General features: G+C 36.1%; 1 protein-coding gene across 4 annotated transcripts in view; it reads left to right on the top strand.

The window, feature by feature from the left end:
- Positions 1 to 24,952, top strand: part of VPS35L (VPS35 endosomal protein sorting factor like) — a 63,258-nt gene that overhangs the window by 1,076 nt on the left and 37,230 nt on the right. For all 4 annotated transcript variants that reach the window (XR_010885794.1, XM_067306127.1, XM_067306128.1 and 1 more), the window contains exons 2-18: positions 2,335 to 2,434; positions 3,346 to 3,513; positions 3,867 to 3,989; positions 4,329 to 4,353; positions 5,351 to 5,427; positions 7,638 to 7,766; positions 12,921 to 13,005; positions 14,042 to 14,101; positions 16,613 to 16,709; positions 17,095 to 17,142; positions 18,157 to 18,250; positions 19,487 to 19,564; positions 19,951 to 20,073; positions 21,814 to 21,860; positions 24,046 to 24,157; positions 24,327 to 24,443; positions 24,789 to 24,842. Coding sequence is in view for 3 of the 4 variants with exons in the window: in XM_067306127.1 (XP_067162228.1) it covers positions 2,335 to 2,434; positions 3,346 to 3,513; positions 3,867 to 3,989; positions 4,329 to 4,353; positions 5,351 to 5,427; positions 7,638 to 7,766; positions 12,921 to 13,005; positions 14,042 to 14,101; positions 16,613 to 16,709; positions 17,095 to 17,142; positions 18,157 to 18,250; positions 19,487 to 19,564; positions 19,951 to 20,073; positions 21,814 to 21,860; positions 24,046 to 24,157; positions 24,327 to 24,443; positions 24,789 to 24,842 (1,537 nt within the window). In the remaining variant the exon portion in view is untranslated. The remainder of the gene's footprint in view (positions 1 to 2,334; positions 2,435 to 3,345; positions 3,514 to 3,866; positions 3,990 to 4,328; positions 4,354 to 5,350; positions 5,428 to 7,637; positions 7,767 to 12,920; positions 13,006 to 14,041; positions 14,102 to 16,612; positions 16,710 to 17,094; positions 17,143 to 18,156; positions 18,251 to 19,486; positions 19,565 to 19,950; positions 20,074 to 21,813; positions 21,861 to 24,045; positions 24,158 to 24,326; positions 24,444 to 24,788; positions 24,843 to 24,952) is intronic.

Here is a 24,952-nt window from a genome sequence, read left to right on the forward strand (position 1 = left end):
GGCTTTAAAAGGTTCATTGTTAATGAACTGTGTGTTTTATAACAATGCCAAAGCTATGCTCTTTCAAATAGATTCTCTGGGGTGCTAAATACTTTGAAACCTGAAATTGTGTAACTAAGAAACTTTGAAGGTGTAAGACAGGTCTAGCACTTATGCTAGTTCTCTGCTGGATGTTTGGACACCTAACTGTCACTGTTTATTTTGAGGGCAGTAATGTGGATGTGATATCTGTGTCTGCTTAGCGACCTTGCTGAAACTGGAAGGTTTGTGGCTGCAATGTTGGAATTTTAGCAGTACCAAAATATAATTAAAAAACTAAGAACTGCAGTCATGAGGCTGACAAATAGGTTTTTGTGTAGTGCAGCAGCTAGATAGCAGGATGCTAATAAGGAGGTATGGTACTATTACTGTTGTAGTAGTGGCCATGGTAGAAATAATTGAATGCATGCTTCTCCTCTAATTTGGAGGATATTGTCATGCTATAGGGTTGAGGAGATCACTAGCTATTTTTAAGCATTGTTGGATACTAATTTTAAAATGCCATTTTTCAGATTATTTTTCTTTAGACTCATTAGTTTACATATGAGAAAAAAATAAATAACACTTGTCTGCACTGAATAAAAGGAGCTTGCATTAACATTTAATATTAAAATTAAGAAAATGATTGATTTAAAATTTTATTAGAGTAGAAAAAAATCACAGTCTGTTTTAAATTAAAATGAACAGATTTATATGTAATTTAAAACTTAGGGCTGGAATTCATTTTTGTAATAGCTTTTCTTCATCACGCTCTAGAGATTTAGCTTGGGTTTATGTTTAAAATTCCAACAATCATCAGTATATTTACTTATAACATGTACTTCATGGTGTTATCAATACCGATATACATCTAGTCTTGTAAAGAGAGGCTGTTGCAGTGTACGTTTTGCTGTTTGTGCTACTCGTAGGCTTTTGTAAGTCCTTGCTTTAGAATAAATGCTGGTGCTGGGTGGTACCGTGAAGGTGTCGCACGGCTGCAAGGCGAGGGGTGGTGTGGAGCCCAGGCTGGGCTCCTCTGCTGCCCAGACACGTGCTTGTGCGCGGGACTGGGCGCGCGGGGAGGCCCCTGGGTCCGTAGTCTGGGCTGGGTGCTGAGAGTTTGCCGAAAGTCAGGGGGCAGGAGGAAGTAAGAGCAGTCCTGGGAACAAAATCTTTAGACAGGAGGAGAGGAGAAGGTTGGCAGTGTGGCAAGTGCTGAAGACATTGCAGCAGACCTCATGGAGTGGTGCCCAGTGTTGCCTTAGATTATAATTAGAATGTAATTAATTTGGGGCTGGGAACAGTATGCCAAGTGTGAGCTCTCAGTAACATCTTTCTTTGCTGTTTGGAAATGTCTGTAAAGGAGAAGTATGCAAAGGCTGACAGAAATGTAACTCCAACAGGGTAATAGAAATGTTATAATTAGGAAGCCAGAAAGAGTTTTTCTGAAAGATTTTTTTTCATCCAAATGTTAATTACCCATGAAGCAAGTGAACAAGGAGAATCATTGAAGCATGGGACAATAGTAAATTAAAGGGAATATTCATGTATAAAGAAAAGGAACTGGATTAAGAAAACAAAAGGAGCAAGCTTGTGGGTTTCACTGGGCTCTGTCTCAGGAGGTGTCACAGCTTCCCCTTGGAGCAGCGCGGCGGTGACTTTCTGTTCCAGCTTCCTTGCAGCGCTGCAGTAGCTACTATGCCAGAAAGGCTTTCTAGAAAAATTACAATTAGGTAGTTCGATTTCATTTAATGACACACTTAATTTTCATAGGAAAGGCAAGGCTTTTATAGAAGGACTTATCCACTATGCCAGTTACGAGTACTAATAGTTTTTTTCTCTTATCATTCTGCAACTTTCATTAAGGATACAGTGAACAGCTGAACATAGATTCCCCAGGAAAGAGCTTTGTAGCTACACAAATTAATCTGTGCAATCTCTTATTTTATGTGTGCGTGATAACTTTGATTTCTTCCCTTGTGTTTTCACACTGACTATTCGGTTTAAAAGATGTGTTTTAATACATTGGTATGCTTGGTTAAATTGCCCTGTTGATGTTCAATGGAATGGAAGAGAATTCAGCTGCAGATGTAGTGTACAATTCCATGTCTGCCAGTAAATTTTTTTTCAATTTTGGTTTACATATCTCTCAAAAATGAGAGAAATTTTAGTCTATACATTGACTTATTTTCCAACATGCATTTTTTTCTGTAAATATACCTGCATCTATATAGACATAGGGCGTGTGTTTCTCCATTCGCAAATACATGATAATTTATATGCATATAAACTTTGCCTTTACTCTTGTTTTTTAAGGCATGCAAGATCAAGAAACTATGTTTCAGAATCTGAAGTGTACAAACTGGAATCTGTACCCTTGGATTTTGGTGACTACCATCCACTAAAACCCATTACAGTAAGTTTTTTTTGTTGCTCTTAGAAAATGAATGTGAATTGAAAATGATTGTGTGCCTCTTCTTACTTCTGTTCCTTTAAAATAAAAAGGTTTTGAAGTTGTTGTTGGTACTAGTGAAGTTGTTTTCTATGTTAGTGGCCTGTTGTTTTTGAAATATCAAGGTTTTATTTTGTGTTGTTTGTCCTTTGCAGAACTTTGCTGGTGATGTTATATGCCAAAAATGATTTGTTTCTGACTAATACAGCATCCCATACTTGTGGTGTTTCTTATTTGTGCTAAGTGCTGAATAATGGATAAGTTTAAAATCTAATTGTTGGATTACAAGTAACCTGCATAACTGCTTGGTGTAAGATTTGGTTTTGGATTAACTTCCAGTCAGCTGTATGCTTTAAAACATTTACTTTACTCTGATGTTTGAGAGGCTTTTAAAAATGGCTCCGGCTTCAAAGAGACGATAGTTGTACACCAGTGAATGATAAATGGACAGCAGCTTCTACCGGGGCTGGTCAGCAGGGAGATAAGATGGAGTCCTTAAGAATGGATTTGCTGTTCCAGGCTTGAGTATTGTGAAAGAGAAGTAAAGATGAGACTGGGAGAAGAAATCAAACAGCAAAAAAGAGGTTGGAGGACAGGGAGAAAATCAATAAAATAAATTGAAATGGTTATACTTACAATTCTGTAGAATCAGAAGTTAAAAAAGTTATTGAAATTCTGGTGAAGCCTCCAGCTTTGAGAGGAAAAGAGGTGCTTCTCTTTAAATGCTAATGCTGATTCTAAAGTGTTTCTTGTAGATGGGTCCTTGCTTTTACTGAAATAGCGCAATTTATGTAGTGCATAGCCTGATGACTTATTAAAGGAAATGAGGGAAAAAGAAACCCTTTTTATTTAATTATTTTAAATTCTTCTTCCAGGTTACTGAATCAAAGACCAAGAAAATGAGCCGGAAAGGAAGTACTTCTTCTACCTCCTCTTCTTCTTCTAGTTCTATGATGGATCCACTGAGCAGTGTGTTGGATGGTACCGATCCCTTGTCATTATTTGCAGCAGCTGCAGATCCAGTGACTACTACTTCTACCATGGTAATACTGGAGGGCCATTAACTAAAAAAAACCCACCACCCAACAACAACAAAAAACCCACAAAACCAACATGGGTAAAATATATTTGTCTCACCAGCTTAAAGATTAATACAAGATTCATAAATTTGATTAATTTAAAGACAATATTATTTTATACAATAGAATAAAGCATTTCCATTTACCTTTTTTATTTTGCCATATTCTTGTTTAAGTATGGACTTTTTATAGTGTTGTAGCTTGTGGAAGGACCAGTAAACACTTGAAACATCCCGACTCTTAAAATTGACCTATATCAGCCTTCTCCTTTTTTTCCAGATTTGTATTTAACATGTGCGCTCATACTTTCCTCATAGGATAGCACACGAAAGAAACGTGATAAAGATGACAGCTCAGCTGTAGGAAGTGACTTTGAACCATGGTCAAGCAAACGCAGTGAAATTCTTGCCAGATATACAACAACTGAGAAGCTTTCTATTGTAAGTGGTAGTTTCTCCAAATTTATTTATACCAGAATTTAAGTGGATTTTGGATGTTGCTGTTTTGTAATTATTTACTGAGTTAATAGTGGTCCTCGAAATTTCAGTTTTAGTGTAGTAGAAAGCAGTACTACAAGCTTTCAGTTATAACTGGTTGTTTTTGAGCTGAGTCCAAAAGTCTGTTGATCACTTGGAAACCATTCCTTTGTCTTTTTATATCAATACAGCTGACTTCTGGTTCATTTTTAAATGATTAGAGGCTTAATTAGCAGTATAATTACTCCATGTAATGCTGGCAAATGTGTTTTCTAAAAGTCTCCTTTTTCTGTTTCTTCACAGAACCTGTACATGGGATCTGAAAAAGGTAAATGGTTTCTCTGTATCAAACAGTAACAATTTGCTTGAAATAGGATATAAGTTTTTTTGAATAAGGCTTCTGTTGGGTTTTTGCTTAAAATAGTTATTAAAAACAAACCAAACAACAACCTTGTCTTGTATCTGGAGGCTGATGAATTCATTAATACGTATTGTGGAAGGAAATGGAATTCACTGTCTTTCACTGCTTAGACTTAAAGCTTAAAACTTTCTCCTGTTTAAAGTGAATAATGATGTTTTGAGGATCATGTTTATCAACTTTTCTACTTGCTGGAAGGGAAAGGAAACAAGTCCCTTTGGAGCTTGTTCAGTTATTCTCTTTATATGAAAGTGAAATGATTTCAAGTGTATGCTGAGTATTCAGAAAGGAAGCAAATCTTAAATTTTTTATCATGTTTTCTAGTGAAGCAAATCTGGGCTAAGTAGTCATAGCTGATTCCATAGTAAATCAGAATTTTTATGTATGAGTAAACATACAGGATTTCAGCCTCTGCCAAGAATTAAGAGACACTTTTTCAGAATGTGAATGATCACACACTGGAACAGGTTGTCCAGAAAGGCTGTGAAATCTCCATCCTTGTATATCTTTAAATTTGACTGCATATGACCCTGCACAGCCTCATATAACTTCAAAGTTGGACCTGCTTTAAGGGCTGAGGAAATTGGCCCACAGATCTCCATAGGTCTCTTCTAACCTAAATGAATGATAATCTGAAAATGATTCTATTCTGTGATTCTTGCCTTACCTGCAAACCTTGCAAGGAAATCTAGAGCTGGATGTATGAGCTCATCATTCCATATCCAAAGTGATTGAACTGTAGATAGGATTAAATGTACATCTTCAGGAATAGCCACCAAATAAACCACTTGTCTTCTGTAGTGGAAGCTGGCTATTGTCTGAGTCTGTCAAGCTCCTCCATGTTTTTTTCCTTCTGAAGTCCAAGAGCTTAAAACTTTAAAGAACTCAAACATACTATCCTTTGCAGGAAAAGCTGCAACTCCTGGCTCAGCAGTTTCTGAGAAAGTAAGGACAAGGTTAGAAGAACTGGATGATCTGGAAGAGGTGAGCAATCTTTCTGATCTGATGACATCTCCATTTTAAAACTGAAATAAATTTGTGAAATAGAAATCTTTGTGAAACTTTTTAAGAAGGTCCTGATTCTGCATGTGCTTATGCAGTGGTTATATAAATATACTTTCCATGGGACTTCTCTAGTAATTTCAATGCTTATCATTGTAGAACTTAGGTGAAGTCATATTTTATATCACTAGAATCACTAGAACACAAAAAATTCACCTGATGTTGATTTACCTCAGTACTCTATAGCAGCTGCTATAAAATTTCATGAAGCTTAATAGACTTAATATTTGAATATTCTGTTCTGCCCTTGTTGCGGAAGCTGCATGTTGTCTTCCTGAGCTTAATTTAAATTATATTTACCTACTTGACTGAAACACTGAGTGGTCAAATTATTCTAAGACTGTAGTATTTTACTGTGCAAAAATAACGTGATCCATAACTTTAGGAGAAAAATCAGGTACCCCTTACCATAGGGAAATATGTAACTTTGTGAATTGCTTTTGCATTATATCTCTTCATTTATGAGTGTTCTTACTGATGGTTGTTTCTAGACATGCAAATATTATCAAATATGTTCTGTATTGCAGTTTAATCAATTCATCAAAATTAGTCCTAAAAGTAGTTTTTAATGTCACCCATACTTCAGCTGAAGGCTGTTCCAGAACCTTATTCTAATATCCAAAATATATGCATAGCCATTTTATTCCTGTGTCAGTTTGGTTCTTAGGCTTAAACAGTTTTTCCTGCTGCTGGTGTTTCACTGATTTAATTCTGATACGTAAGCTTTTTGTAAGGTCTGTAATTCTGACGGTGATGATATGTCTTGTTTATTTTTCATAAATGGAAAAGTGATCTTGACTTACCCTTTTTTAAAAAAACTCTTGTCCGTTACATCATTCTGTAGTGTAATTAGTTTTTCCGGCCAAGGTGGTTTTATAAAGTAAAATTGGTGAATTACAGGAATTTAAGACTGTTACTTAACTTGACTTAGAGTAACAAAGATTTTTTTTTTTTTTTAATGCTGTAACATAATAGTAGCCAACCCTCAAACCTCAGACATTTAGATGAATAAAGCATTTTATTTAAGGAAACTGGCTTAAAGCTAACATTTCAGCTTATTTGCATTCTTTATATATGCTCTATAGTTCTAGTATATTGAAAATATAAAAGAAAGAGTTTAAGGTTTAAAAGAAATCTGTCAAGTACTTTAGACTTATTGTTCTTTGAAGTAATTGTAAAAAAGCAAAGGCAATGCAACTGTCTTGCTGACACAATTTTAGCACAGGTAATCAGAATTTCTGATGTTGTGGTAGCTGGTACAGCAGCTTTATTGGTACACCAACATCAGTGATGGCAGCAGAAACATTCCCCAAAAACGTAAACTGAGCAGATTATGAGCCTGACCCAAATTGCATTGTTCCCTTCTGAATTTCTGAGAAGCTGTTCTTCAGTTCTGATGTCTGTAACTTCTGATATAAGTGGTATATTAGGTTACTGCAGCAAAAGGAGTTGGAGGTGTCTTTTATGTGCTATTTTGTTGCTCTCTAATAAGGCAGCAGAATAGTAGTGTAGTAAATGGTGATAATATCTCTTCATGATTACTCGTGGATGTGGTCTTAATCTGATTTGGGCTAAAACTTTCCATGCACAACTTCTTAGGGACAGAACAGAGCAGAAGGGCTAAACCTGCACAGAACGGAAGAAAGATGACAAGAATGTTCCAATACGGAGCATCAAATGAAGACTTTTTTTTTTCTTATTGAGAGTGAAGTAGAGCCAGATTTTTCTTGCTGTCAAAAAATTTCTTAGGACCTTGCTGGCAAAACATGTTTCAGTCCTCTCTGATGCTGTTTCTGTGTAGGTGCTAGTATGCTTGTGTATAGTGCTAGTATACTAATTATGCCGCTAATACCAGTCCAGCCTTTCTGACCTCATGGACAGCTTGTTTGGGTACCAGCATCTATATCTCTTGAAAAACAAAGCAGTAGCGATGCACTCCTTTACTAAACACCTGCAGTATTGATGTTGCAAAGTTAAGAAGAGTCAAAATTAGGGAATTCTGTTATAACTTTTTTCTTTTCTTTTTTTTCCCCCCTCTCTCTTTTCTCTCCAGTCATTTGACTTTTTATTAATGACACTCCCTTTTACTCTTCTTCCCTCCCTTATTAAGTAGACTTGTGTTTTCTTGCCAGGGGTCACAAAAAGAGTTGCTGAATTTGACTCAGCAGGACTACATGAATCGAATCGAAGAACTCAACCAGTCATTGAAGGATGCTTGGTCCTCTGATCAAAAAGTAAAAGCTCTAAAAATAGTCATCCAGGTCAGTTTTACATTTTTGTTGTTGTTGTTCTGTACAGAACAAATGAGTTTTTTGGGGAAGGGCTTGTCTGACTTCTTGGGCAAAGTAGGTCTTCTGTTATTTTTACTTCTGTTCTCCGCTGGAACCTATTTCTTTCTTTAATATAAAGGGTTTTATGGCTTCTGACAACAGTTGGATTTTCAACTTCTTTATTATGTATAGAAATCTTCTTTGGGATTTATTGGAATACTAAAATTAGGAAAAACTATCTCTTTGGATTTAAGTACTGGATCGATGAAACTCTTACAGTATCAAAGGATTTATGGTGATAACTTGGAAACAACATACCTGTCTTTTAAGATGTTTCTTGTAGATATGCATGTACACACACATGCACATTTTATGGCTTTATAAAGTATTGTATGCCAGTAATAAGTCACAATAAAAAAATACAAGCAGAAGGATAGCTTATATGAAGAGGCTGTTTCCCATGCAGTTCATTTCAGTAGCTGCAAAGGGAGCACGCATTTCTTGGTGTCTTGTGTTTGGATCTTGTGCCAAGTACGCTTAGAGTATTAACCTTTTGCCTCAGATGGCACGGAGCCAACTGTTACTAGCCTCCTTTTCTAAAATTGTCGCTGTTTTATGAACTAGACATTAGCTAAGGAAACTGATATTTCATGTTGTGCTAATTCTTTGTGATCTGAAATTACCACGGTCTGGTTACTGGAATTGTGATTCCAATGTCTTGGCAATATAGATTGTTCGTAGAAAGCACTTGGAATGGCAAGAATTTTCTTCAGCCTATTAAACCAAGCACAATTACTGTCAAGACAAATGTATTGATTGGTGAAGGGGCAGCTAAATTCTAATTTTTTTTGTTACTCCTAAATAAAATTAAAGCATTTAGTTAGTTGCATAACCTAAAATGAAACCTTGGGCCTTCTACTAGATCACTAGATGGAATTCTCCTTTTGTATATTATGTTATACAGTGTGGAGATGCCTTGGAGGGTTTTAGCTATAGAACTTTGTTTTATGATCATAATAATTCACAAGGTAAGCGTTCCATGATGTTAAAATTATCACTGGAGGAACTGAAATTTGTTAATAACTACTCTTCTCTAACCTTAATGGGTTGGTTTATTCCTGAATACAGAACCAATGCTGCTAATACTATAGTTTATGTTAGCATAAATAATATTAACGCTTTTTTGTTGTTCTTGCTGCTGCTGCTCATCTTCAGGTGTTGCTTCATCTACAGAAATAGACACTGCAGGAAGGATGGAGAAATACCAATTTATACTGCTTCTGCTTTTAAGTCAGAAAGGGCAATTTCAGGTCACTGCTACCCTTTGGAAAGTTACAGAATGAAGGGAGAAAGATGACTATCTGTGTGCTGCTATCATGTCAGTAATGTGCAGTGCAGATTGACTGGCATCATGGGGCCCCTAAATTTAGCTTAGCCATAAGACGATTTTCTAGTTAATACGTTAAAGCACAAATCTATCTTTTTATGTTCATTCAGAGGTTGAAAGAGAATAAAAGTGCTCTTGCTTTGTTTCCATAAAGGGAGTATAGGTGCACTTTCAGATAGAAAAACTGATTCAACAGATTACACAGTTGAAATCTGCCTTTTTGTTTGTTTATTTATTTATTTAGGACTTTTGGATTGAAACCGTAGGAAAAACTAACCCAGTTTCTCTTTTCCCTCTAAAATTCTGTTGTTTTAATAATTTTTTTTACCTCACTTCTACTACAGCAACAGTGAGCAGTTCTGATGTTGTCAAGTTTGCATTGTACGAGGCCTTGTTAATCCCTGTTACACCAAGCACATAGGTAGATACACCATGCATCAGGCAGCTTAAATTTTAAAGGCAAAAAGCAACAAGTTGGAGAAGAGCAAAGGATAGGATATCATTAATACAATCATGCTGGGCTTGAGTTGCCTGCATGCGCAATTCATATGTGTAATAAGACGATCAGTAACAGTGTGTGAAGCTCGCTACTTGCCTGCTCATCATTAGTCTTGGTGCTCTGTGGACGTGAATCTTAAGGGGACAGTGTGGTGGGTTCGAGGATTTTGATTAGAGTGTGGGGGGTGGAATTTCCCTTAAAGAGGGTGGCCTACTGACATAAAAAATTTTGCCTGGTTAAAGATAATTAGAATAAATAAAATATAGTGATATCAACTTTTTTTCTAGGGTATGTAATTTTCTTCCCTGCTTCCCCACCTGCACCCAACATCGATGTTTTCTCCTCCATACTTACTAAAGTAATTGAATAATCTGATTTAGGATCCTAGCAAAATACAGAAAACAATTTAGGATGTATTTATTTTGGTTATTCACAGTCTTCCTTTTGGCTCATTTAGGTTGATGAGCTGTGAGAGGAAAAAATAGGGCAATTAAATGTTCTCTTGTTTGACTTGGCCTTTAGAAAAGGTCAGAGGCAGAGTGCATCAGAGGACAGAGGAGATAATGACATCCTTAAAAGTTGTAAAGCTGAGGTAATGTTAATAGTCATCAAGAGAGGTTATATAAAGTCAAGATTTTTTTTTTTGTGTCATTCTAGATACCCTTTTGAGAACTGTTTGCTGTATTTTCAGCTTAAATGGTGGTAAAGACAACAAAGGAAATAATACGCAAATCAACCGTGAATGGTGGTCAGAAAATGATCCGTGACCTTCCGTGACTAATGTTCTATTGTAATACTAGGAAATCAGCACTGTTATTCAGGAAGATAATTTGCCATATGCAGCTTTGTGAGGTGGGAATGTTTTAATGAAAGAAAATACAATATTAAAAGTCTTTGGGGAAGAAAAATGAACATAGAGGCACTGTGTTTATAATAATTTTTTGTGTATATATATATATATATATATATATACATACACACACACACACACACAGTGTGGCTGACATGCAGTGATAATCTGAGCATCAGTACTTTTTTTTTGTATATATATATTTGTTTTTCACATGAGATGTCACTAACCTATTTGAAATAAGGTAGTTTCTAGGAGGAGGGGGGGTTGTGCTTCCTTTTAGGAAAGTAGTATCAAAATTGCTTATGTTTATCTTTTTTAAGGTGTTGATATTCACTTTGTACTTGAACTTCCTGCTGCAGATGCACATCACTGATTGAAAGACTGAGTAAGAATGAAATAAGTATTTGGATTATTAACATATGAACACAGGGATCTTTCATAAAGGAGACTATAAATAACTAGTAATAATTCCATGTTAGAAAGAAGGATAGGGAGGGAATCTGACTGAACTTTCCTAGTTGCTGGTTATGTCTAATAAATAGCACAATTGTAATAATGCTGTATCCTCTAATAGAACTAAGCATTTTCCTTGACATCAGGCTGAGATTATATAGATAGTTGTGGTAGACATACGATAAGAAGTTTGAATTTGACTTTTTTTGGTTATTATTATCAGAAATGTATATGTCAGCTGGGCAGGAAAAAGCAATTTAATCAGAATGCCAGAAGTATCTTGATTTAAGAACTAACAATCAAATTATAGAGATCTTTCACTGGGACACTGGGGATGGAGCCTTAATTCTCTGTGCAAGTTTTACAGAACTTGATTGCACAGGAAGGGTTCTAGTTATTAAGGCAGGGTTTGAATTTACAGCACAGCAGCTACTCTGAGTTCTGTAAGTTCCTTTTTATGAGATAGCTTATTCCATCCTGAGAAGTAGAATAAACTACTTGCTTAATGTGTGATATGTATCTTAATGAAAAATTGGTCTGTATGCTGGGTGTGTGCACTTGCCTGATGTACAATTGTTCACTGAGCTGAAATAAGTTGATTATGTATCTGAGCTCCAAGAAAAGTGTTAAGTGTTCATGGTATGTGTAGGTGCTAAATATCTACTGAACTACCTTTCTTTGAAGTTTTGACCGACTTACCAGGTGGTAGGGAAGATTCTGCTTTGGTTGTAAGATGCGAATGCTCTGGCTTGTCTTTCTGATGCACTCTGAAGATCCCCCCGATGAATAAAACAAAGAGCATGAGAGTGCCCTCTCATTTAAGCAGGTTCACAATGTTACGATTTACTTGCTTAAACAAAGCAGCCTTGTAGGGCATCAGATTGCTTCCGGAATTTTTGGAATGTAATGAAAACTTGCACTTTATTTATTCCATTGAGATGGAAGGAGAGGTAAGGGAGAGCAGCAGCAAAGGTCACAGAGAATGCTGTACTTGTCAGTCTTGAAATGGAGACCAAAAAAGAGTCTTAGCCAAAGGCCACGCTTGGCTCCTGTAGGGAGGAGGTAGACCTCTCTCTCCTCAGTCGTTGTCTTTTGCCTCTCTCTTCAGGTGGAAGTTGATTTCGTGAATAAACTTCTGCTGAAGTTTTCAACTGCAGTTTAGTCTGCAGTCTTTGCACCATCTTAGAAAACAAAATATAGCTTAATTAAATATCTTAAATATCTTAATTCCTCACAGTGTATTTTGAGTTCATATCATAAGTAAGTCCTAACTGGACTCACGAATACAATGATACTAGAACTAAGTTGGTTAATATGTTTTCAAACATGACTCTGCACCAACCATGGGCATAGTCTAACTGCCTCGATTATGTTGTATGCCGATGTGTGGTGACTGGCTATAGATTCCTCCCTAGGATTGACTCTGGATGAACTGGCATGATTCTGAAATGTTTGAACGGGTTATATGAGCTGCAAAGTTAGGTTTAAAAGTTCGTTAGCTGAACTTTTTAAATTGTTTCTTAGTTTAATCTCTATCATATTGCTTTGATACAGATACCTAGAGAATAATGATGCTGCAATCCTGAAAAATGTGCTTAAAAAAAGTTATTTTGGAAAATAAGTGCCTTTTATGTTTCTTTCATAAGAGAATTTGTTTTGCCTTAATGAATGCATGAGTCTTTGCATAGCCAAAGGAAATTCTGCCTTGTGGATTACCTTGTATAAAGGGAAGCCTGGAGGTCTGTGATTAACTGTCCTGGAAATAAAGAACAAACTGCAGAATACAGAGAGTACTGTGATGCGTTGCATTGGCTGTTCTTCTGTGTTTCACTGGATAGTTCTTCATGTTGGTTCTTTCCATCTGTAGGTACTAATCTAGTCCCATCTGTCTGGAGTATAAACACAAACTTGCATTGTCCTCTAAAAGTTTTTTTCTTTCTTTTTTCCTTCTAGTGTTCTAAGCTTCTTTCAGACACAACAGTAATTCAGTTTTATCCAAGTAAATTTGTTTTAATTACAGACATTCTTGATACATTTGGTAAGTATCTAAAGTGTAAGATTTATTACATAATTGTTAATAACATGAAATTAATTTTTATGGTGTTAGAAAACGTCTAATAAAAATATTAGGCTTTGCTTTCCCAATTGTCTTTTTTAAAGCAAGTCATCCTTAAAGTGCTGAAATGACTATCAGTTTTCACACTGATTATTTCCAATATAAACACTTGGACAGCAGTGGTATGAATACGATTGTTCAAAAGTTCTCACCAGTGGAATATTAAAAATCAAAATACTTCTTCATTTTGTATTTCTGTGCTCTGTATTAGTGAGAATCTAGAACAATATCCTGGGAAAAAAGATGATCTCTATATTTTGACATTTTAAACACACTGTAGCTATGAAAATATTATTTTGTTTTTTGACAGCTTCTTGAACCTTTATCTCATTCGATCTCATTATATTTAAAGAAGAGAAGTCAAAAAGTTTTCTTTAGCTGAATAGGGATTATGTAGTGATCAAAATGTGGTTACTGAACTATCTATTTTTATTATTTTTAAATGATCCTTTACGTGAAATTGCCATGTACTTCAAAAAATTCTTGTGTTTTTCTACTATGTTACGGAAATAATTCATGGTGACATTCATGGTTGAAAGGTATGCTGATGTTTAACAGGATGTTCTGATGTTTAACAGGATATGCTGGGAAAAAAACATTTTTTTTTTCCAGGTTTTGTTTCCTCTTTATGTTCTTTCCTACTCACTGAAAGTTGCCTAAGAGAACTTAATATCCGAACTCAGCAAAGACAGGGCACCAGCTGTCCTTTCCTGGCTCTGGAGTAATCTGACCTGTGTGCTACCTCTACACTTAATGGAGCCAGATAAATTTTTTTATCGTGTGTAAAATGCTAAAGTCAGGCCATTAATATTTCAGCCTCACTAGAGGGCAGCATAATGTTAGAGTTCTAAGAAGTTTTTTTCCAACTGACTTCAATGTATATTGGAAAGAGAACCACTGTCTCAACATTGTGTTTTACGGTGTATGAATGACATCTTTTTTTTGTTTTGTTAAACAGGGAAATTAGTGTATGAAAGAATTCTGTCAATGTGTATGGACAATCGTGCATCTTTGCCAGGTAACTTTGTGTCAATTTATACTGTTCTGATGGAATAAAACATGTCTGAACTGATCTGAGAAAGGTTAAACGGGACCTGTGCTACTGTATCTCCTATGAAAAAAGTTCTGCTTCAGATCCAGTAATTGTTCGTTTTTAACAAAATAGAATATTCATAACTTCCTGCTTCCACCATTCACAGTGTTTATGCAAGTTTACTTTTTAACTGTGAAGAATATACGTAAAGTATAATAAAATATATTTGTGCCTTTGATGTTGCTAAACATAAACTGAGTCTTCTTGAGACTTGAAATTGCAAAGAATGATATATAAGCAGGGGGAGAATTAAATATGAATGGCCAAGTCAAATGAATGAAGACTTTTTGTTTTTGTTTTCTTTTTAACCAGATGCTCTCTCTTGAAAGTATTACTTAATTTTAATAGCTTAAAGTTAATGGCACAAATTTAACAGACAAAGCTGAGAGCCTGAGTTTTCAATAAATAAATAAATGGTTTTGTTGCTGCACTGGAAATTGATAGTTTTTCTTTGATTTAGGATTTTGGAAGAAGGAGCAGGCTGTCATTGAGTTGGTAATTACCTTGCTAGGCAAGTGTAGTCTTTCAAACTTGGGCCCTTTTTTTCCTTTTGAAATTCTAACATAAGTTAAAATACCTTTTATGTAGGTGACTTTTGGAAAGAGAAGGGGAGGTGAGGATGTGTTTGGGGAAAGATGACTACTTAACACTTTCATCTGAGGTTTGTAGCTTGGCTTGGGGGGTGTTCACCTAATGTTAGTATAACCTACAGGTAGGAAGAAATTTGGATTGAACTTTTTTCACTGCTCGACTAGTGCTTTTCCATGAACCTGAATATAAGATTTTTGGCCACTGATGGATTTGACAGTACAGCACCATACAAATGTATACCAAAGAACCTCTTTTGGAAGGCTCCTAAATGTTCCATTGAAATATGGGACTTTCCTTGCATTTTCAAATATCTAAAGTGTCTGTCCTTGAAATATGGAGCATTCTTAATACGTACTTGGTAATGTAACGGTAACATTAGGTTACAGTTAAATCCATAGGGTTTGAGACAGAAGTGTGAAACCAAGAAACATTTAATTTTGAAGTAAACTTACAGATAATTGTTTAAAATCTGTTTCTCATTCTCTCACAAGCCTTTCCTATTCACCATTGTGATAACTGATGGACAACTGTATGTGTGAGCCTCCGTTTGTTTTATTTTGTTTGTTCTTTCATGGCTTTGATCCTAATTTATGTTTTTGGTCACATTACTTGATAGAGGTTTAAATATGGTTGCTGCAGATCTGACAAATTATTCTTATAAACATTGATGAAGGCAGACTGTTCCCTTAGCATGTCGCTGTTGCTGAGCACAGCTACCTGCCTTCTGGAGAGCTGATCTCATGCCGCAACTATACAGCTGCTGGAGGCATTGCAGTGGGTGTTGGTGGGAACTTCCAGAGCAGCTATAAAAGCAAGAGGGGAGAAGGGAGATCTGCTGTGCACTGCTGTCTGAACCCCCAGGGATTTCAGGCCCAGTCTTCACATTTCACTTGGTTCCCGCAAGGAGAGCAGAGTTGGACAAGAACTCCTTTGGTCCTAGATGAGAAGGATCTATTCAGTCTGCATCTAGCATGTGGCTTCTCTAGACTTGGAAATGGGAAACGTTCTTGTGGAACAGGAGCTTCTTGCCTTCTGGGAGCAAGGAAGGCAAAGCCCTGGTATTTATAAATAAGCAGATATTCCCAGCAGAAGCTGCTTGAGTAGCTTTATTGGTGAGAGGAGAGAAGAGGGGTTCTTCCTTCCTAACCATCTTGCCTCAGACCTGGGATAGATCCCAAGAAGCCTATTGTTGCCTTCTGTTTCAGGCAACCTAGAGAAAGAGGAGGCAGTTAGCCATACAACTGCATATCAACCCGGTCAGAGCACTGTCCTCATAACCCATCTGTTCCACGCAGGGGTGGCAGCTTCTTCCTGCTGGCAGCTGATATAAATAGTCCTATAGTTCAAGAGAAGACTGCCCTACAGTGTTAGATGCATAGCGTATAAAAACAAGTTTTGTTCCAGTGTTTAGTATCTCCTGCTCCTTCCAATATAGTTTTAAATAGTATTATCTAGAAATTATATTAGACTTTCAGAGTAAAGAATTTGAGTATCTAAACTTCTTTTATCTTCTATATATATGTATGCGTTTGTTATAGATTCCCTATATTTCTTACCATTTCCACTTCCATGGGGAGGCAGAGGTTAGATCTTCAGCAGAGCTAAGATTAGTTTTGAGTTCTTGCCTTTGCAACTTCAGCTTTTAAAGTGTTACTTAATGCAAGATGGAAGCTCCAGTTACTGCTTGTTACGGTCTGTATAATCAGCTCTTACTACTGCAAGTGAGAGCAGAGGATCAAACATATTGCCTAGTTTATCATGGTGTACCTAATTTAAAATCTAGAATGAAAAGTAACTTGTTTCCAGACAGAATGTAACTATTTCTGGGTTGGATTTTTTTTGCAGATAATTTTTCTCCAGAGAGTGTTAATGATACAGCTAAAGAAACTTGCTTAAACTGGTTTTTCAAGATTGCATCAATCAGAGAACTCATTCCAAGACTGTATCCTTGTCATATGAGACTCTCAGAATGTGTCTGCAGGCTTTTCATAGAAGCTTTCAAGCAAACCCACAGTAATCTATTGTCTATACTGACTTTGTTTCATTTGTTTCAGGCTATATGTTTTAAATTTAATTTTGAATTATGTTTTATATTAACCTGAATGCTGAATTATTGCCTATGAGCAGTATAGCAGTGATAGAGTAGAGCTGATGCATGAAAGCATGGGAAGATATGAAAATCTAGACAAACTGTAAAGACTCACAAAATTTAGTGAGGCTAATTACAGAATGCCTTAAAGTAGTCCTTCAGTATGTATTTGGTATATAATTTTGTTTTTATATGGCATGTGTCCTAGTTTATTTTCCTTAACTTGGCTTTATTTTAGTTATGTGGAAGCAGCAATATTGAAGTGCAATAAGTTCCTATCCAAAATGTAAGAGCAAATATTAAACATGGGAAGGAAATGAATGGGCAGGCTTATAAACTAATGTAAGAAGTTAAGCATGCAAGTTCCGTGTGTAATGGTGAATAGTTCTGAGAGGAAGAAGTATTGAGGAGCTTTGGAGTTTCTGGTGAGAACGCCGTGAAGTAACTTCAAAGTACAACGGGAAATGCAACAATGCCTGCAGTTACGGAGCATATGTATAATTGTGATATTAAGAGTTTGCAAATTAAAAAAACAGTGGTTTGAAATGGTGGAGAGGAAAGCAAGATTGCTAAGATGAGGAGTGAGGGGGAAGAAAGAAGAGTTAGAAAACTGAAAGGAATATCCTGGTGTATCATATTGTTAGAGACTGAGCAGGAGGAACAGTGTAGGAGTGGTGAACCGCTCTCTATTGAAAATCTTGGTTTGAGTTTCATATGTTGCCAAACAGTGTCAATTGCTGAACTGAAAATGGTCCTTCATGTGTAATCATCCCTCTTTTTAGTAAAATGTTAAAATGAATGTTGTAATCCAAATTGCTTCTCCGGTGACAACCTCATTATTACTAAAGGCAGTTCTTTTCCTGGAATTGATGGTCCTCATCTTCGGGCATGAATACAGCTCTATCAAAAAGGACCTGTGGGAAAATGAGAAATACAAGGAGTTCTGCCAGTACTTTAAATGGATGCTTCTTTTAAATTGAAATGCAACCCTTCTAGAGCTTTGCTGTTTCCCCAAATTAGAGGAGAGAGGGTTTACTTCCACTTGGCTCTTTATAATTTAAGCATCCAACCTGGCTATCTGAAAGTAAACATCATAATTCAAATATAGGATGTCTGTGGCTACACAGACACATTAAATTTTACTTCTGAAATAAAATTTTGTGCTAATATGCTTTATCTGTGGGATGTGTTCCTATGCACAATTGTCAGTCTATAAGGCAGCCACTCAAGCTATCCATGGATGGTGTAATTCTGTTATTGATTGTTAAATTTCAATTTAATTTCTGAAAAATCTTAACAGGGGGATTTCAGAATGTCTCCCACGATTAACGTCTATGATTAGAGGAATTGGAGATCCACTGGTTGCAGTCTATGCCAGAGCGTACCTTTGCAGGGTAGGCTACCATTTAACACGTCAAATAAATCTGTATCAAAGACTTACTACAGCTAGTTCTGCCCCTAAAGGAAACTTTAACTGCAGTTTTTCTCGGAAGTCGTCAACAGCCTGTTTCTTTCCTTTAACAAACTAAATACCAAAATCTCTTTTGTTTTAATAAAAATGTGGACTCTTTCTTTAAATGTTTATAATAAATAAAAACTAATCTTGTCTGCTTCTTATGCCAGTCTTCCCTCTTCAGGGAGGGCAAAAGTTAGTGACACAAGTGTAAGAAGAGTTTGGAATTTGATACTACCTGCTGTTGTCTGATTGCTAGACACTACTTTTTATAGTTAATAGATGCACTTTCCTTCTGTTTGTCTTCCTCCTTCGACTGCTGGAGTGCCTGTGGCAGGCAAAGGGCTGGCAAGCTCCCTGGCAAAGGAGCCACTTGACAAAGTGCTCTTACAGCATGGCTGGCATCTTGTCCTGAACTACTCCTGCAGTCCCCTTAACGGCTCAGCCGAGACAAACATGCTCAAGAGGAGACTCTAAAATGACTCAAAAAGCCATCAGTGGTGGAAAAATATTTGTGAACTACACTTTGGGAGTAGTGGCAAAGAACTTGAGTAAAATTAGGAGATGCTAGGGCTGTTAGTTAGCAACACTTACATGAGGTTTGCTGCCGTTATCAAATGCCACAAATCCGTTTAGTGTTGATGTAGCTGGTAGGCTTGATTAAACGGTCCAGTATGCTTTTAGTATACTCCCCAGGGTTGTCCATGTGAATTCTTGCATCTGCAAGTAATCACTAGCCTCTGCTTTGATAGATGAGCTGCTTATGAGTTTATTTGAATCTTGAAATACAGTAATGCCCGCCTTTTTGTCATAGCTTAATCATTCCTGCTACATAGTGCAAGATTTCTGAAGGATTCTAGGAAGCAGTTTAGATGAATATTTTTGCACAGTCCACCTTCCTACTCCTAATAACTCTAAAAGAGATGCATAATGATAGAGCAGGTAAGACTAATAATCTAATAAAAATCATTGGAATTTTATACTAAGGAAGAGTTTAGCCATTTAGCATGTCCCTTTTTGTCCATGAAGACACTCCAAAGCATGTGATTCAGTACTGCTCGTTGATTGACGGATGCAATTGGATATGTTCCTCTGGAAAATGCATTTTTGTTTTGTGGCTGGAGGAGGATGGTAGGCGATGGATGCAGATAAAATCTTTCTATTTCTTTTAATACAGGTTGGGATGGAAGTGGCACCACAACTGAAAGAAAGCCTTAACAAAAATTTTTTTGACTTTCTTCTAACGTTTAAACAAGTAAGCAAATATGTGTTTCATTGGCCAAGTCACATAAATATGCTCCTTAAGCAACCTACTACTGAAATACTTCTTGAAAAATCTTCGAAGTTTTTTAAATCTAGGCTTCGGGATACTCTTGTACCTAGCTATTGTATGGGAAATATTACATACATGCTGATAAATTTAAGCTGCTCCATTCAGCATGTTTCCATGCTTTAATTATATATGCTATATGCTTGCTTTTTTCCCCTAGCATGCAGAGGATGGTTCAAAATGTCTGTTTATCTTTATGATCCTTTCTGTCATAGTTTCAGTTAATACACAGACTTTGTCCAGTTTGTCATAGCGCCTGAAAAATAACTTTCCTATTCATAGCAACATTTTTTTGTCTTTTATTTTAACAGATTCATGGGGATACAGTTCAGAATCAGCTGGTAGCACAGTGTGTGGAGATCCCCTTGTATTTGACTCTGTACTCTCCTGCTATAGACTGGATTTTACAGTGTATTGCATACCGCGCTCCTGAGGTAAGCAGGTGTGGTAATGCTTGATACTAATGGAAGTGTTAGTGGAAATGTGGTGAGGTGAAGAGTTACTTTTTTTTAATGATCTATAGACTTACTCCTGGGGGGGGGATTTTTTTGTTGTTTTGTTTTGTTTTTCCTCCACTGCTTAACTACATAATGCAGTGAGAGGAACGTGCTGTATTCCACCTGAAACTGGAAGAAGCCCAGGGGCATTTTGGAGAACTGCAAATACGCACAGTGCTTTGTAAAACTTAAGAACACTGAAAGCATCTGATCTAGTAACACCATATATTTTATGCTAGAAGTCCTTGGAGAGGGTTGTCCAGTAGGAAGGGGTAAGTGTCAAATCTGAAACCAAAGTTTAGGCAGCGTAAATGCATTTTATTATAAATTGTAGATTTCTATGGCACGAAACAAATCAGAAGTGACACAACCTAAAATATCAGCATCATCTTCAGATTGATTTGCTCTGTTTTTTACTATTTATTACACTACTCAGGTTTTAGATTTTGCTTTCACTGTTAATATAGAATTATATAGAGTTAAAAAGTATAAAAAGCAAGCCCCCTTTTCTGTCTTCTGTATGTTAAATTGCTGTATACACAGTTGCTGATTAAGTTCTGCTCTTATGTAGTAAAATCATGCTAACAGACAGCATGAGGAAAGATTTTAAAAAAGAAAACACACAAAACAAAACCTTCCCCTCATCACCACTTGAAAACAAAGCCAGTAGATCTGTTTAATACAGCAGGTATGTTCAAGACAATAATAGTCTGATGTACATAAGTACATACTTGTGTCTAGGACTTACTTGTCAAATAACTCTGCTGCAGGACTCGAGAAGTGATGAAAACATTAATCATTTGTGGTGGAAATTCATGGTGTCTTTTTAACTGCTTCCTTAATTTACTGATATAACTGTATTTTTTTTAATCCATTTGATCAATATGTTACTATTGGCCTAAGATATTTTAAAGAAGTTGTTTTCTAAAGATGCATTATAAAACTTCAGCAGTTGAGGAAAAACTTAAATAATTCAATGTTATCAAATATTTAAACCTCTTGCCATCCTTTCTATTAAAAATATCTCAGTCAGTTCTTATGTGCATATAAAAGTTAGTATAAAGAGCCTAGGTATGACTGAGGATTTTCATTTGTTTTTCTCTTCTATACGGAAAGAATACTTGTTTCCACAAAGCTCGTATTAGACCCCTTTAAATTCATAGGCAATACTGTTGTTTGTTTCTTGCTGCCTTTAGCTAGTTTAATTTTTTTTTTTCCCCTGAGTTTATTAGTTTCTTCTGTCATACTGATATAAAAATGATTTGGGTAAACCGTAGCTTTGTAATTGCTTGATGTAGTCAGCAGGCTATTTTAGTTTCAGTCTGTTCTGTATTCTGCAGGAGGGAGCTCCTAATCTTCCCCTCTCTTGCCAGAGGTAATTGACCTTGTTGGCAAATAGTAATTGTTCTGAGAAATGGCATGGCTGAAGGATTGCAAATTTGACTTCCATAAAATGGTGTTTTTGATTAAAATGTCACTGTACCCATTCCCGTAGATGTGCTTTTATGTTGTACTACACAATTATTTTCTTCTGCTGTAAATACAGGATAAGACAGGATTATTTGAATGTATTGGGTAGGTAATTAAAACAGCTTTTAGCAGACTTTACTACATTAATTAAAACTGAACCTTTTTGTGTAGTCTCTACTCACTAATTTTAATAAGTAATTCTTATAGGTTCTGCTTACTGAGATGATGGAGAGATGCAAAAAATTGGGGAACAAGTAAGTATCTCTCAACCTAGAAGCCATGAGTCTGTATACTCCTGAATCCTTGTAATATAACACTGCCTTTCCCCTTTGCAAACCTTTTTTGAATGCATAGCTTAGCTATCATTCTCCCAGTAGCTGACTAAAGTCATAATTATGAACATTTATTTTCCAGAGATGAATTCCAAAATAATGGTAGATTGCTTGTAGAACAAAAATTAAATTAAACTAGTTGCTGCACTCTGGCTCCTAAGCCAAAGCTTAGGACATAAAATGTTCCCTGTCAGCCATTTCGGTAATTCCTGGTCGTGCTTCATTTTTCTCATCTTCCCACCCCTTCCTTCCAGCCCTCCATTGGCCACAGTTAGCCCATCCAAGAATTTTGCAAGGGAAGTTATAAAGCAACAGACACCTTCAGAAGATAGTATATTCAGGTGACTGCTTTTTTAAGATGAGAAGTAGTCTCTCAAGGGTACCTTAGAAGTCTGTGTGCAGGCTAATCGTGTTAAGTGAGTAATTTAGAAAGATTGTTTGAGAGTTTTGGATGTGCTTTCTGAGCTACGTGAATATGATTTGGCCTGCTAATGAGCTAATCTCGGTTCATTTTATTAGTTAAGCGTACTAAGTACTGCGAAGGTGTTTGGTTGTGTTTTTTTTTTTTTTTTTTTCTGATGTGCTTTGCATTAGTCCGGTTGGCATTGGCAGACGAACTAGAAAAATTGTTGATTGCTTGAAGAGAAGAATGTCAGCATTAGCACTCTATGACTGAGTTAAGGAGTAGGGGGAAAAAGTGTGATTTTAAAAAAGAAAAAAGTGATGTGCAGATGTTATTGTATCTGAGTGTGTAATATGGGTAAAACATAATCCTCATACTCTGCTGTATTGATTATTGTGTATAGGTATTGTTCTGTCTTGTGGAACTTGCTTTCAGATTACCTTTTAGCATCTCTCATTGTAAAGATGGGCTAGCTGCTTCATCTTTGTTCTCATTTCTTCTTAGACAGAAGGACAAAATGTTGAATGAAATTATTTTTTTTTAATTAAGTGTTTTGGGATTTTCCTATTTTATTGGAAATTTAAATAATCCAGTGTAGAAAATCTATAAAGCAAGATAATTTTGTTTTCAAGTGGTGTTCTGTGTTTTGATGTCTTCTTATGGCTGTCAAAATATTATAAAGCAATAGAAATCAGTATATAAATCTAAGATAATCTCACTGTGTTCTATGAACTGTGCTGCAACCATCTAAGTGAAAAGTGACAGTCTGCTTCTCTGTATTGCAAAGCATATCATCTAGCTGACTGGAAGTGTTTGTCTAATGATAAAATGCAAATTCCTATCAAATTGCTATGGGACCAGTGATGCTCAGTCAGAAAGCACGGGAATGCTGGGCTATTCTAAGTGCTCTATAGAATCTCCCTCAAGGTGAACTGTTTCATATTCAGATTGTCGACTTTGGAATAGCAAAGGACTCAGTGTTGCTAGGATTATAAGACAGCTTCTGTGCTAACTTATGGCTGAGTCTGCCTAAAGGATTTGCTTTTTTAATGATGTCAGATTTTTTTTTTTCCTGTTTGCATAATAGTAATAGTAAACTGGATTTTACAATAACGTAATGGGTTGACTCCTCCATGGGTAACTTTGGTTCAGAAGCAATGCATATACTGGTCTAAATGATTAATTTTAGGTGTCTAAATATATCATTGCCAATTATCCTATAATCACCCTTTGGATTTGTTTTAATCCTAACAATTCAGCTGCTAGAAATCTGACTCTCATAATGTATGTATTTTTTAATTCAGTCAAAAAAGGTTTGCTGGAGACTTAACCTGTCAAAGTATACTTCTGAACTATAGTTAAAAGGAGAGTGGGTTACTAAGCACATGAGCTACTGCTGGTTTACATGCTTTTCTTTCTACCAAATTTCAGTAAAATGATGGTTTCAAAGGGCCTGTGTGAGGAAAAAGTGTTCTACAGGCTGGTTTATCTTCTCCTTGTCTGATAACTTAATGTTTTCTGGTTTTGCTAATGTAATATTAGTCCTCATCAATACAAGTTCAACTTAAAAAGTTTTTTTGGTATCTTTTTTTTTTTTTTAATTCAGAATAGATGCTAGATTGTTGAAAATCTGAAAAGTTCAGATTAATATAAACCAGAGGACAAAATATTGAGATGTATTAACTTGTGTTATGTCTGTTGTAGCGCTTTGCTCTTGAATTCAGTAATGTCAGCATTCAGAGCAGAGTTTATTGCTGCAAGGTCTATGGACTTCATCGGTATGATTAAAGAGTGCGATGAATCTGGATTCCCCAAGGTAACTTTTGTGTGTAATTTATAATATTGCTTATTCATTGTCTGGCTGACTTCTTTATACTCTTAGCTAGTTGTCTACATAACTCACACATTTATGAGTTACACATTGAGCTATGTTGGACAAACACATGTCTTCTGGTTGTAATTTAAAATTTCTAATTAACTTTCAGCATCTTCTCTTTCGCTCATTGGGATTAAACTTGGCGTTGGCTGATCCTCCTGAAAATGATCGCCTTCAAATATTAAATGAAGCCTGGAAGGTTATAACAAAGTTGAAAAACCCTCAGGTGAGTTACTGATGGTTCCATTTTGCTACTAACTGGTTTTCTGTTTAAGCCAAAATTGTAGTCAGTTGTTCAGTAAGCAGTACACTTAGCATGGCCTAGTTTATCTTTTCTAGATACAGACAATTGCCAAAAATATGATACCTAGTAATAACTGTATATAATCCCTGCTTTTCTGAGCTCTGCTTACATACATGAGCAATGCAGTTCTGAGGTTCATCATTGTTGACAGATCTTTAAGTGTGCATGAATTGCATTTTGGGTTATATTCTTTTAAGCATAATTTTTAGAAGTGTGTTCTCTTAACCTTTATAAACTTTGGGAATGACAAGACGCATGTTTTTCTAGGATTATATCAACTGTGCTGAAGTGTGGGTGGAGTATACCTGCAGACATTTTACGGTATGCGAAAATTACTTTTTGAGGGGTGGAGGGGAGAGGGGAAAGGGGCAGGTTTTCTGGTACAGGCTAAGTGTTAATAGTAGAAAAGCTAATGACCATTTATAACTGTA

Source organism: Apteryx mantelli, chromosome 16, assembly GCF_036417845.1.
Source record: "Apteryx mantelli isolate bAptMan1 chromosome 16, bAptMan1.hap1, whole genome shotgun sequence".
NCBI lineage: Eukaryota > Metazoa > Chordata > Aves > Apterygiformes > Apterygidae > Apteryx > Apteryx mantelli.